The 11,758-nt window shown below is 49.1% G+C and overlaps 1 protein-coding gene across 10 annotated transcripts in view; it reads left to right on the top strand.

Moving 5' to 3' along the window:
* The window catches only part of RASAL2 (RAS protein activator like 2), a 206,580-nt gene that overhangs the window by 177,703 nt on the left and 17,119 nt on the right, over positions 1 to 11,758 (top strand). For all 10 annotated transcript variants that reach the window (XM_044439125.1, XM_044439124.1, XM_044439123.1 and 7 more), the window contains 4 exons: positions 913 to 1,057; positions 4,088 to 4,232; positions 6,576 to 6,812; positions 9,597 to 9,798. In XM_044439125.1, the coding sequence (XP_044295060.1) occupies positions 913 to 1,057; positions 4,088 to 4,232; positions 6,576 to 6,812; positions 9,597 to 9,798 (729 nt within the window). The remainder of the gene's footprint in view (positions 1 to 912; positions 1,058 to 4,087; positions 4,233 to 6,575; positions 6,813 to 9,596; positions 9,799 to 11,758) is intronic.

The following is an 11,758-nucleotide window of genomic DNA, read 5'->3' as shown; positions in this document are numbered from 1 at the left end:
AGCATTTGATTACATTAATTTAGCACTTGCTTCACAGTTGCTGTCCCGACTAATGGACGGCATGGCTCGCAGATGGGGAAAAGCGTACCTGTGCGGAGACCTGCAATCCCTTCAGTAGCGCCTGCACTGTTTCCTTATGTTCTGGGCAGTGCTGCAGGCCGCCTGAATGCTAAGCAGAGCAGTCCGTGACACCTCGGTCTGATGCACCACAGAGTTTAAAATAGGGGATCCAGTGGAAATAAATAGTCTTGAACCCTTTCTTTGGCTTTTAGTTTTGATGCTTGCGGTTTATTTAGAAGACTGTGCCGTATTTTTATTTCGCCTTTCTTCCAACGAGTTCAACTAGGCATAGCTAGTGATATTTCATTTTATCGTCACAACTTTTCGGTGACATAGATTGTTGTCAGTGACAGCGAGCTGGAAATTTGAACCCAAGTCCTAGAAAATAAGACTGACGAGTGGGGACAGGAGTCATTCCCTGCCCTAGCTCCCGTTGGTGTTTGTTTTGTGTAACATTTGAGCTTGTGGGCTCACACACTAGTTATCAACATAGAAACCACATATTTAAATGGAAGTCAACATCAGTCATTAACAGGAGAAAAATCAAGAATGTAACATGAACAATGAAAAGAAGAAAAATAAATGGATTCTCTATTCAGCTCAAAAAGATATCAAAAAATGATGCACCTGGGTTTAATGTGCCTGCTTGCGCCACTGCTGCCCCCCCCCCCCGCCCCTTTTTTCCGTCCTGCAGGCCCCGCCACTCCCGCCCGGGTCACGCCACCATTTTGGTCTGCCGAGTGCAGCAGCTCCTTCATCCCTCCATCTGGGGCCTCCCAGTCACCTTTCCTGCCTGGCACTGAGCCACGTAGCATTGACTAAAACAGCTCCTCATCTTTCTTTCTCCTTCAGGACTTCCTGACCGATCTGGTGATGTCCGAGGTCGATCGCTGCGGGGACCACGATGTGCTGATCTTCAGGGAGAACACGCTTGCCACCAAAGCCATCGAGGAATACCTCAAGCTGGTGGGGCAGAAGTACCTGCAAGATGCACTCGGTAATGACACGTCGGCGTCATTCTTGTTTTGAGCTGCTCTTGCAGAAGCAGGCCGTGCCTGCCTGGCGTGTGGAAACCTTTCCATTGGATCTGCAGTTGGCGGGCAGGGTGCTGGCTTGCTTGGCGCACTTAGGACTGGGCCGTGGTGCTTGTTTGGGCTCTGAGCCTTTTTTAACAAGCCTTTAGCCACCCATCATGGGGATTGGACAATTTACGTTGCTGCTGAGGATTGTGGGCGGGAGGAGGCCCAGCACCCATCCTGCTGGAGGGACCCCGGGGGCAGCTGGTTTGCCACTGTGTGAATGGAGTGCTGGACTGGATGGGCCCTGGGCCCGATCCTGCAGGGTTTCTCCTACATTCTAACTGTTAAAAGAACTATCGGCGCTAGTCTAAAGAGGTCCTAAATATCTGTGTGTCAGTAGTCACATTATGAAAGACAGAATTTGGCATCTAATGTGGATCTCTGAGAAATTATTGTTTTACTTTCTTTTCTTTAAAAAGGTCCATTTATCATAGTAGCTCAAAAATTTAGATTTTCTAAACACACCAAAGTCATCAATGCAGTATATTAGTCTCTCCAATATATGTATTCAAAATACCTTTCTCTATTTTAACACTCCCCTTCTTTTTCTAAATGTTATTCGTATTTCTAATGTAATGACTCTTCAGTTAAAAGGGTTTAGTACACATGTGGAAAATGGTCTCAGTTGAATTCATTCTTCAAGGGGTAGATTGGTAGGACATGATACAATTATCACTTCTTCTTACACCCTCTCTCCGCTTTCCCCCTCCTGGGCATGACAGTTCTGTTCTCCTCGCTCATTCCCAGCCATCATAACCTGGTATCTTGACACGCTTTCCCCCAAAATGTGCCTTTGAATTTTGAGGCTTAAGGAGAACCATTGTGGTCATATGCCAAATGTTGTTCATCCATTTTGTACCAGAGCTTGTTGTTTGCTTTGCTGAATCACATGTTCCTTTCCTTTAATGCCTGTTTTGAACATTAATAGCATCTTTCTGCTGGTAGCTATTCCAGAAATGCTCCCAATTGCTCTATTTCATGTTCTCAAAATGTTCCTTTGTTGCTTTAATTGCCCAATCTCAGCTGCTAGCAGCAAAATGCTCGGATGAGCAGAAGCCATGTCAGACCGTGGAGCAAGCGTCGATTCTTTTCACTGGGCTTACTCAAAACCTGATTGCCTGTTGCTCAAGATTTCCTGACCCCAGTGAGTGATACTGGTGCAGGGGCATCGGGGGCGAAGAGCGGGGCGCCATTTCTGCCTTCCATTTTCAGTAGCTGCATCAGCATTCCTGTTTTTACTTTTTGGAACATCACCTTAAATAAAGTTTTGGCAGTCTCCTGTAGAAATGGCATAATGAGTGGGTGCCACTTGCAGAGATTTTATTTTAGATATATATTTATACAAGCCACCTTTCAAATGTGAATTTTCCAAAGGTGGTAAACACAAACTAAGATCTATAGAAGGGGCTGGTTGCAGATAAGAAGCTAGGAAAAGTCAAAATAATATAGCCTTGGAAAAGAATTATAAATCCTTTAATATAGCAGTAGCTTCACTTGCCATTTTTAACAATATGTTCCCATCCTTTGCATTCGCCAAGCTAATAAACTAGACTTCTACACTAAAGACATCTTGAATGTGTTTGCTTCATATTAAATTTGCAGAATGTTTCTTTAGTGAAAGCAAACATAATGTTTTCTGGGGAATTTCAATTTGGGGATTCATCTTTTGTCAGACTGTAGCAGAAATCTTAGAACTTAAACATAATATGGAATTAGTGTGTGAGAGCAGAATGAAAGACGAGATAGAAAACTTGCTGCGAGAAGAAGCCGTCTGCTTGTTACTGGAAGCTCGGTTCATGTACTCTTTGACTTTCAGGAAAAATGGATTCAGGTTTTCCTTCTTTTGGAACAGTGGAGTCTGGGAAATTTGCTTAGGTCTGCATGTGCAAGTTTCTTTGTAGACCCTCAGCTTATGGCACAAGATCCATAATTGCAACTACTCTGGAAATGAGTAAGGAGATAACGCATCTGCTGAATCTGAGAAGCTAATGTGTGCTCGTCTGTCGACGAGGGAGGGGGACTTTTTCTGCATACTGGCCCTGGGCACCATCTATGCTTCTCTGCGACACCTCCCTGTTACCGCCACGCACTGGGGGCATGAGGAAGAGTGGCCAGGGGCAGTCCGGAGAACCTTCTGTCATTGGGCATATTAAAAGTATAATACAGAAATAGATTGTGAACTAGGAATATGAGATGAGAATATGAAAAACCCTGCAACAGTGATCCAAACAAGAAACTGCACCGATTCTCCCACAGGCTCTATTTCTGAAGTTAAGTGTCCGGTTTCACTAGCCTTATGCAGCAGAGGCGACGAGAATAGAAATACACGTCTTGTTTCATTGACTGTATGTAAGACTCTGGGAACCTCATTTGGCTGCACAGCGGCATAAAAATGCTTCAGTTAAATTTTTTAAAAGTTGAGCTAACTTGACCTGGTTTGAATAATTGACGTCATGAAAACATGTCAAGAGCAGGAGTAATTCAAGTAATTCTTTGTCTAGCCTGTTCTGTTCTAAAAGAGTCTTTCATTATACTCCAGTGAAATTAAAGGGCAGCAAATGTAACCCAAATTACAAGAAGGAATGGTGGGGCGGGGGAATTAATTGATAAACCAAAGCAGGTAATGATAGCTGTTAATCCGTCTCTAGGCTAAATGACAGCAGGTTAACTGGGCAGCATTCTTTTGAAGATAAGCAGATTGGCAGAGGGAAGCAAAGAATTCCCTTCCTTCAGATCGAACATCACAGAGCTGGTGGGCTTCATTATATCTCACGGGGGAGAATTAGATTTCCACTCCATTTCTAGAAGTGGGCTGAATGCACTCTTGTGCTCCCCACTCGTTATGAAGAAGGGAGAGGGCCACTTTCCTGCCGCTACGCAGGTAGACAAAAGCTACGCAGCCACACCAACAAACCGTCTTTTTCTCTGTCCTCTCGTCCGATTTCTAGGTGAATTCATCAAAGCACTGTATGAGTCAGATGAGAACTGTGAAGTGGATCCCAGCAAAAGTTCACCCAGCGAATTGGCCGACCACCAGGCCAACCTCAAAATGTGCTGTGAGCTGGCCTTTTGCAAGATCATCAACTCGTACTGGTGAGTGCGGCAGGAGAAGGTTTCTCAACCCGCATTTATTTGGAGGTCATATTTAGCACAGGGCAGCTTAATTGAAGCGAAGCCGGTCTAGAGATCAAGTGAAACTAACCGCACAGCTGAAACTTTTGATATGTACATGATGGGCTAAGTCAGTTTCCGTTTAACTGAGCGGCCTCCTGGGAATCTTGCCAGTGGGTGGGAAGAAGAAAAATGGTTTTCTTGAGTTAAGGTGAGCGCAGTAGCAAAAGGACTAGGCACCTGCTCTTTCACCAAAGACTGCGCAAGGCTGGGCACACAGGCAGACCTAAAGCCCACATCTGTGTCTTTGCCACACTGCAGCGTGATGGAAAAGAGAACATGAGATAGGATTGTAATGATAAGATGTGTCTAAGGCTAGGCAGGACTTACCGGCTCCCATTAAGTCCTGTGGAATAAGTAAGAGCTGTACAGGCAAGCCGCTGGGCTCAGGCCACGAGCTGCGTTTACCACCGAACCCATGCATCTCCCTGCGGGCCTGCCCCCTTCATACTCTCCCACAGTGAATGGCTGTTTCTAAGGGATAAAGTGCGTCTGTGGTGCTGGGACATGGGTGAGGCCAAGCACAGGCCTGCCCGACTCCTGGTCAAGAATCAGCCGAAGAAATGCCACGGCTCGGCCACACGGACTCTGCCGGGACACCCAGAATCCCATCACTCACGCGTGGATCATGCACGGGGAGTGCTTGCCATGTAAAGCTGCATGGTTGCGTTTCTGCCTGCAAGCATCAGTAGAAGGGCAGGCTTAGTCTCTCCAAATACAAAACGCTGTGAAGCACAGCGATGGACCGGGATCCATGAAGTCTGGGTCCTGGTGGCTTTGGTGACTCCGAGCCAGTCGGCCTAACATGCCTCAGGATTGTTATGAGGATAAGACTGAGAGGAAGAGGAGGGTTATGGAAGGGGGAAGGGCCTGGTATACATACATGCATATCAAACTATCTGCAGCAGAAAAGTATTTTTTAATTTTTGTCATGAGTGTTGGAAATTAGAAATGAATGCCCAATTTCGATGATATGTTAGAATGAGAAATGAAGGCGAACCGTATCATTCATTTTCTCATGGCTTCTTTATTTAAGAAGTAAGGCTTCTGTATTTTTCTTTCTTACATTTATATATTTATTATGTATTCGAGACTACTGATTTTTTAAAAAATAGGTTTAATAAAATTAATGTCCTTAAACGTCTAGATCTGATCACTGAGCAACTTAGGAATAGACAGTCTTACTGAGCAGAATGGAATTTGGGAATAGAAGAAACATCTGTGAGCCCGAGTCTCCAGAGATGGTTCTGAACAGAAGCTAGAACCTCTGGGGGAAAAGAGCGTCCCTCGGGGTGACTAGGCAGAGGTCACCCAGGTGGGCTCCAGCAATAGAACCAGGGCTCTTCCTGAAGAGCATGGATGCAAGAGGATCGCAGATTCACAAGGGAGGCTTTCTGGGAAGGAAAGTCGCAACAACGGGGCTGTGGAGAATGGACTTGAGGAATCATGAAGCACACGCAGCAGATAGTACTGTTTCATGAGCTCCGCGCACGTCTCGGCCCCCGTGTTGTGCGAGTGGGGCATGCTCCACCCTGGTGCTTCTCCTCCCGGCCGATTGATGCCCGCCTAAAAACGAGGCTGCAGCAAGCGAGGCGAGAAGCTCCAGCCTGCCTGGCCCAGTGCCCCGTCCGAATCTCCACCAACATCACGACAACCTGCAGGCTGCAACAGGAGTGCAGCCAGATTTCCTCCACGTGAAGGAACAGCAGGACTCTCTTTATGTCCTGTTTGGGGGTGCAGCTCTTCCTCCACTAGCATTTGACAGGCGAAAACAGCATTCATGAGGTGGGATACAGCGCTAGTTGCCTTTCAGATATTTGGGGTGACAAATCCCCTAAGTCTTGAACATGGGTCACGCCAGCTGGGACTGCTGGGAATTGGGCTTGCAGATCAATCCGCAAAGATTTCCTGCCCACAAATGCTTTGAGAGCCTATTTTAAAATAATGTATGGACCAAAATGGTCAATTTTGTAAAGCTTTCCTGTCTGGGCTCTTGGAAGCAATTCCTTAAGTGAGCAGATAGTTACAATCCCACAGTAGCCAGGGAGGGAGCAGCAGGTGAAAGCAAGCCCGTGTATACCGATGCTCAGAGATACTGGACCCAGATGGACATGTGTATGACATCACATTTTAATCCTGTTCCCTCTCCCCACGTCATATACTAAGCCCACTCGCAGCTCCTCCCTCTCGCTGGGGGGCTGCCGTTTCTCCTCCTCATCCGGCTCGCTGTGCCTGACGCTCCTCTGCCCCCCCGTTGCTTTTCAGTGTCTTTCCTCGGGAGCTGAAGGAGGTTTTCGCTTCGTGGAAGCAGCAGTGCCTCAACAGGGGGAAGCAGGATATTAGCGAACGTCTGATCAGCGCCTCGCTTTTCCTCCGATTCCTCTGCCCAGCCATCATGTCTCCAAGTCTCTTCAACCTCATGCAAGAGTATCCTGACGACCGAACCTCTCGGACTCTCACGCTGATCGCAAAGGTTATCCAAAACCTAGCAAACTTCACAAGGCAGGTGACATTAGCTAACCCAGTAGTTAAGGGGCAGCTGGATTTTTGTCATCCGTAGGACCCAACAGCCAACCTTGGCAAGTTGTTGTGTCGACCAAGCCCAGTGTTCCCACACAGGCTCCTCTGCGGCATCTGAAGGGCAGGGGAATTTGCATTGACAAAGCATTTCGTTCCCCTCTTGCGCACTTCCCTTTCCCCCTTTCCCAGAGCTTTTCAGCTGGCGGTTCGGCAGCTGTTTGCAAATCCGCCTGTGTGCGGCCTCCCCTTGTCCACCTGCTATCGGCTCCCTCTGACAGCTGAAACAGGCAGGGAATTGACTGGGCAAGACTATGCCTAACAAACCGTTGTAAGAGCACACACACAAAAGTCCAGCAGGTTTGTTTTTAATTACTAACAGGGTTGTGCACGTTTCAGCCCTCACCCGCCCCCGCAACCAGGCACAACTCCTATCGGTGGGGGACTTGTTTGAGGATCCAAAAAACAGGATGGCGTAGGCAAACGAAAAGGAGTATTGAGTGGGGATGGGGGAACGGCGAATGTTGCCCCGAAAGTGCTGGACGTGTGCCAGGACCATCTGGAGGGGGAAGCGACCCATAAGAAGACCGGTCGTCTGCCAGACACGTGGTGGGTTCTTTGGCAGTGGCTTAGTGTGACGTGCGAGCGCGCTGACTGACTCGAATGCTCTGCTGTATCACGCAGCTGAGCTGCCAGAGGTTCAGGGCCACGGACCTGCCGAAGGACACGCCTCAAGCCGCTGCAGCTTGAAGGACACGGTCTCCCACCGCAAGCCACTATGTCATAAAACTACGGTTAGGCAAAACTTGCCGCCATTGACGATGGAACCCACGGCTGGGGCTGTGGAGACGGGATGCCCCCCTCTCTCTACTTCCGGGGTGACAGTGAGGATGGGCCACATTCTGGGGCAGAATGTCGAGCTGCTCCTTGCCCCAGGTGCTGAATTTCCAAACCAGATCTAGCTCGCCACCGCGATGCCGCCCACTGTTCGGCCTCGCTGTTCCCCGCCTAAGTGGCGAGTTGCTCCTCTCCGTAGGAGCGCAGCGCAAGGCGCACTTGGAAATGCTGCTGCACGGAGGGTTGCGTCCTCCCTGAGCAGGGCAGTCCCACCAATGAGGCTCCTGCGGTATTTTCACGCACGGCCTGCCTCGCGTGCGCCTCACACGCCCATTAGAATTGACATTTAGCTACTGAGCAAAGGGTGTTTGGGGCGAGTGACATTCTGGCGCCCCCGTTCTTGCGTTCTGAGGTGAGCCCAGCTGCCTCCATGTCGCTTAGCGCACGTGAATTTTGCAGAGGGAGGAATCGGGTCCGTGCAAGTAAAGAGCGCAAACCAAAACTGCACTAAATGGATTTCCGTTCCCTGTTGACAGCACATTTTCCCACTCGTGCTGCCCGTCTCATGGGGTTGGATGGTGCAGATCCAGGACATGGGAGTGCATGCCAGAAGGGATGAACCCTCCTTGGCCGGAACGCAATTCCTGATACTGGATCGGATGGGATTTGCAAAGCAATCAAGGAACGCTGTCATGCAGCAAATACCAATAGGGGAAATATATTCCTTAAATTGCTTCTATAAAGCTTCATCTACTATTTGTTTGTATATTCGATAAACTAAATTCTACTTTAATTACACCATAGCCATTGGGATTAAAACTACCTTAAATCCTTCTGTTTCAATTTAAGTGTACTGTGAACTGGGCTTCTTAGAGACTAATTTAATGAGTAAGTGAAATCTTCCCTTCTGAAGGCCAAATTGCATGTGTTCTTAAATGTATCTTTGCTATGTATAGGGTTTATTAAAATGAAAATTGCATAAGATGAGGAAGTGATAATAGGATTAGAGCAGGCCTGAGGCTAGAATTTAACCTTGTTGTCCTGCGTTGTCCTTTCAAGGAAAACGAGAGATATGTACCCAAAGGAAACACCGGCTTCAGAGGAGATATTTTTCTCCAGGGCTGCAACAAGGAGGGAAAGGGCTAGGCTGCCCTTCAGGCCTGCAAAGATCCCCTTAATTACCCTGCCCCCACCCACGGTGGTGGTCAGTTGTGTTTTTAAAAATTTGCACAGTCGATGTAAAGAATAGTTTCCCTTCATATCTCATTTTGGGGCAAAGTACATGAAAGCGGGGACTGGTAAGAGATTTATACTAGTTTTCCCGACAGAGATTGTTTGCCTGTTCCCAAATTTCTTTTCCCAGCTATAATCCCCAGCAAGTAGGTTTTTGAAGCCTATGGCAACCTGAATGGCCCGTTTACCAAAGAGAGGAGTGGGGCAAATGGATGTATAGATCCTGGGTATTCACAGCACTGGCTCTCTCATGGCCCTTTCGCTCCCTCTAAAATTATTGGGCAGTCTCCGATGCAGCCCCACCACTCACATCGATTCCAGTCCTTCTGCAAAATTGGCCCCTCGGGCAATGCCAGTAGCGCTGGCCGGCGCCACGGGTTTTCCAGGGAGACCGACTGCGCCAGCCAGGGCCCTTGGTATCGTGCGAGAGGATTTTTGCTATCCTTTATGTTAGTGTCCGATGGGATCCCATGTCTTTTCCGCAGCTGTGGAAACTGTGCGTGCATGGAGGTCTCGTGCCTTCGTGGAAATGGTGGTTTTAGATGTTCAGTGAATCAGGCAAGCCTTTGAGACCACTCCTTTGCCCCCAAAAACCCCTCCTCTCTCCCCAGAAAGGAAGTGAATGACCCAAATTGTGATATTTTACTTCTCTCCCTCCCTCCCTCCCTCCCTCTCTCTCTTTCCCTCCTCCAAATCAAGATTTGGGAACAAAGAAGAATACATTACATTTATGAATGACTTCCTAGAGCATGAGTGGGGAGGCATGAAACGCTTCTTGGTAGAAATCTCGAACGCGGACACAATCTCCAACACACCGGGATTTGAAGGATACATAGATCTGGGAAGGGAGGTTGCTGTCCTGCACTCCTTGCTGTGGGAAGTTGTGTGTCAGCTGGACAAGGTAACCCCGTCTGGAGTTTGGGAGGGGCTGCATCTGATCGCCTCCTGGTCTCCGTGAGCATTCATGCGGGGCAGTCAGAGAAGGTCGCGACTGCCCACGGGGAGTTCCTGCAGGTAGCCTTCAGATAAAACAGCGCCTGCCCGTCAAGGCGTGACCAGACCTCCTCATCTGAGGGGACCGGCAGGAATGCTCGGAGGGTCCAGGCAGCTGCAGGAGTTTTGCAGACCCTCGGGTCCACGCGGGCGCCGAACATCTGCGTCTTTGGCAGTGTGGCTTTATTTATTTACTTAATTCCTATACTGCCCCACAGCCAAAGGGGATAATCCGTGTAGTTTTAAAAAAAACTTTACTTAAAAAAAATCTAATTCTAAAATCTAACCAGCCTGTAGACCTTGATTCTTCTGGCATTTGCATGTTATACTTTAAAGGATTGTCCTCTTCTCAAAAATACCTTGGGGTTATGACTTTTCCCAAACAAATCTTCGCCAGGGGCTTTGAACAATTGGCTTTAGGAGATCCTGTGCACAAAGTTCAGTGCTGGAAATAGTGAATACGTTAAGGAGGAAGGAAAAAGGGGGGACGTGGGCGCCGCAGGTAACAGATCAGAGCGCTGGACCTGTTTCGGGCAACTCTGCAACCCCCACCAATCACGGGTGAGTTGTCGTGTCTTGTGGACACAGCCTGGGCGCACCCAGGGTGGGGTGTTTCTTTCCAGGCAGCCCACCTGGGCAGCCCATGGGCTGATCGAGGGTTGTTGTCACCCACAGAGGGTTGTCCAGATGAACCTGGACAGCGCGACCGGCTGTGTGCGAGCTCCGCTGACAGCAGCCTCCCAGGCGTCCCAGCGCCCTTGAATCCGGGGCTCTCCAGGGCTCACGGCAGCAGCGAGTGGCCAGCTGGCAAGCGGGCTTCTCAAGCCACCAGGAAGGGTGGCCCAGCCCCGCTCTCCTCCCTGCCAGGGCACTCTGTCTGCTCAGCAAGGCAGAGCAGATCCTGGCCATCTCCCCCGCCAGCCCAAGAACTGGACGCATCCTGGGACGGGCTCCTGCTGCCGGGCCCTGGGAACGGCCACACGTCACCTTGGTCTGGTTGCACGAGCACACTTGACACAGAAAATTTGTCTCAGCGACGCATGGAAAATCGGCCTGCCGGTTCCTGCGAGCACCTCTTACCGTGGCCCAGAATGTAAATAAAAGCCAGGCAGGACTCCCTGGCAACCTCACGCCCTTGCCTCCACCTCTTACGGTGGCCTGATGCCCTTGCTTCCAGAGCATCTCTCCAATAAGGAGATGGCCAGAGATAAACGCATAGTTGATTGTTTTGTTTCTTCACAGTCAGCATTGCTCATCTGGCAAGGGGATAAGCCCAGCGTCACTCGGGATTCAATAAAGGCGTATATTTACGTCTGTAGAGTTCTTTGAAAAGGGGACCAAATTAAAGGCATGTTGACTGTTCACAAAAGCAGGTTGAAGGCAAAGGATTATTTCGGCAGATGACTCTGTGGGCACACGCCGCACTTGCTTTTAGCACTCATGAGTCCCCCGAATGCGTCAGCATGCGTCGTGCTGACCACCTCCCTGTTTGGGTGGAGTCGGGGGAAAACGTGCACTCCGCTAGTCTTCTGAATCCCCTTTTAATTAGCAGTACTTCCAGCACCAGTACCCTGGTCCCGCTGCCCCACGCTTTGAATGCAGTTGGCTTTGCATGACGGGTTGGCATTGGAATGGCTTTAGTCTGGTTTTGTTTAGCATGACCTTTTTATTTTGGGGGGTCAGTTTTTAATTTTGATTTCCTTTTCTTTCCTCAATGCTGCACCCCGTTTCGTCTCCTCCATCCGTCTGCCCATCCGTCCGTCCGGTCGCCGTGGTTCCGCTGCTCCATAACAATGCATTGTGGTCCTGCCTCCCGCACACACCCGCAAACGCCCCACCTTCTTTCCTTCCAACATCCACTCCTCCAC

This window comes from Varanus komodoensis, unplaced genomic scaffold (genome assembly GCF_004798865.1).
Source record: "Varanus komodoensis strain SLA01 unplaced genomic scaffold, ASM479886v1 scaffold34_1, whole genome shotgun sequence".
Lineage (NCBI taxonomy): Eukaryota > Metazoa > Chordata > Lepidosauria > Squamata > Varanidae > Varanus > Varanus komodoensis.
Note: the sequence above shows the minus strand (reverse complement) of the source record. Positions and strands in the feature narration are given on the sequence as shown.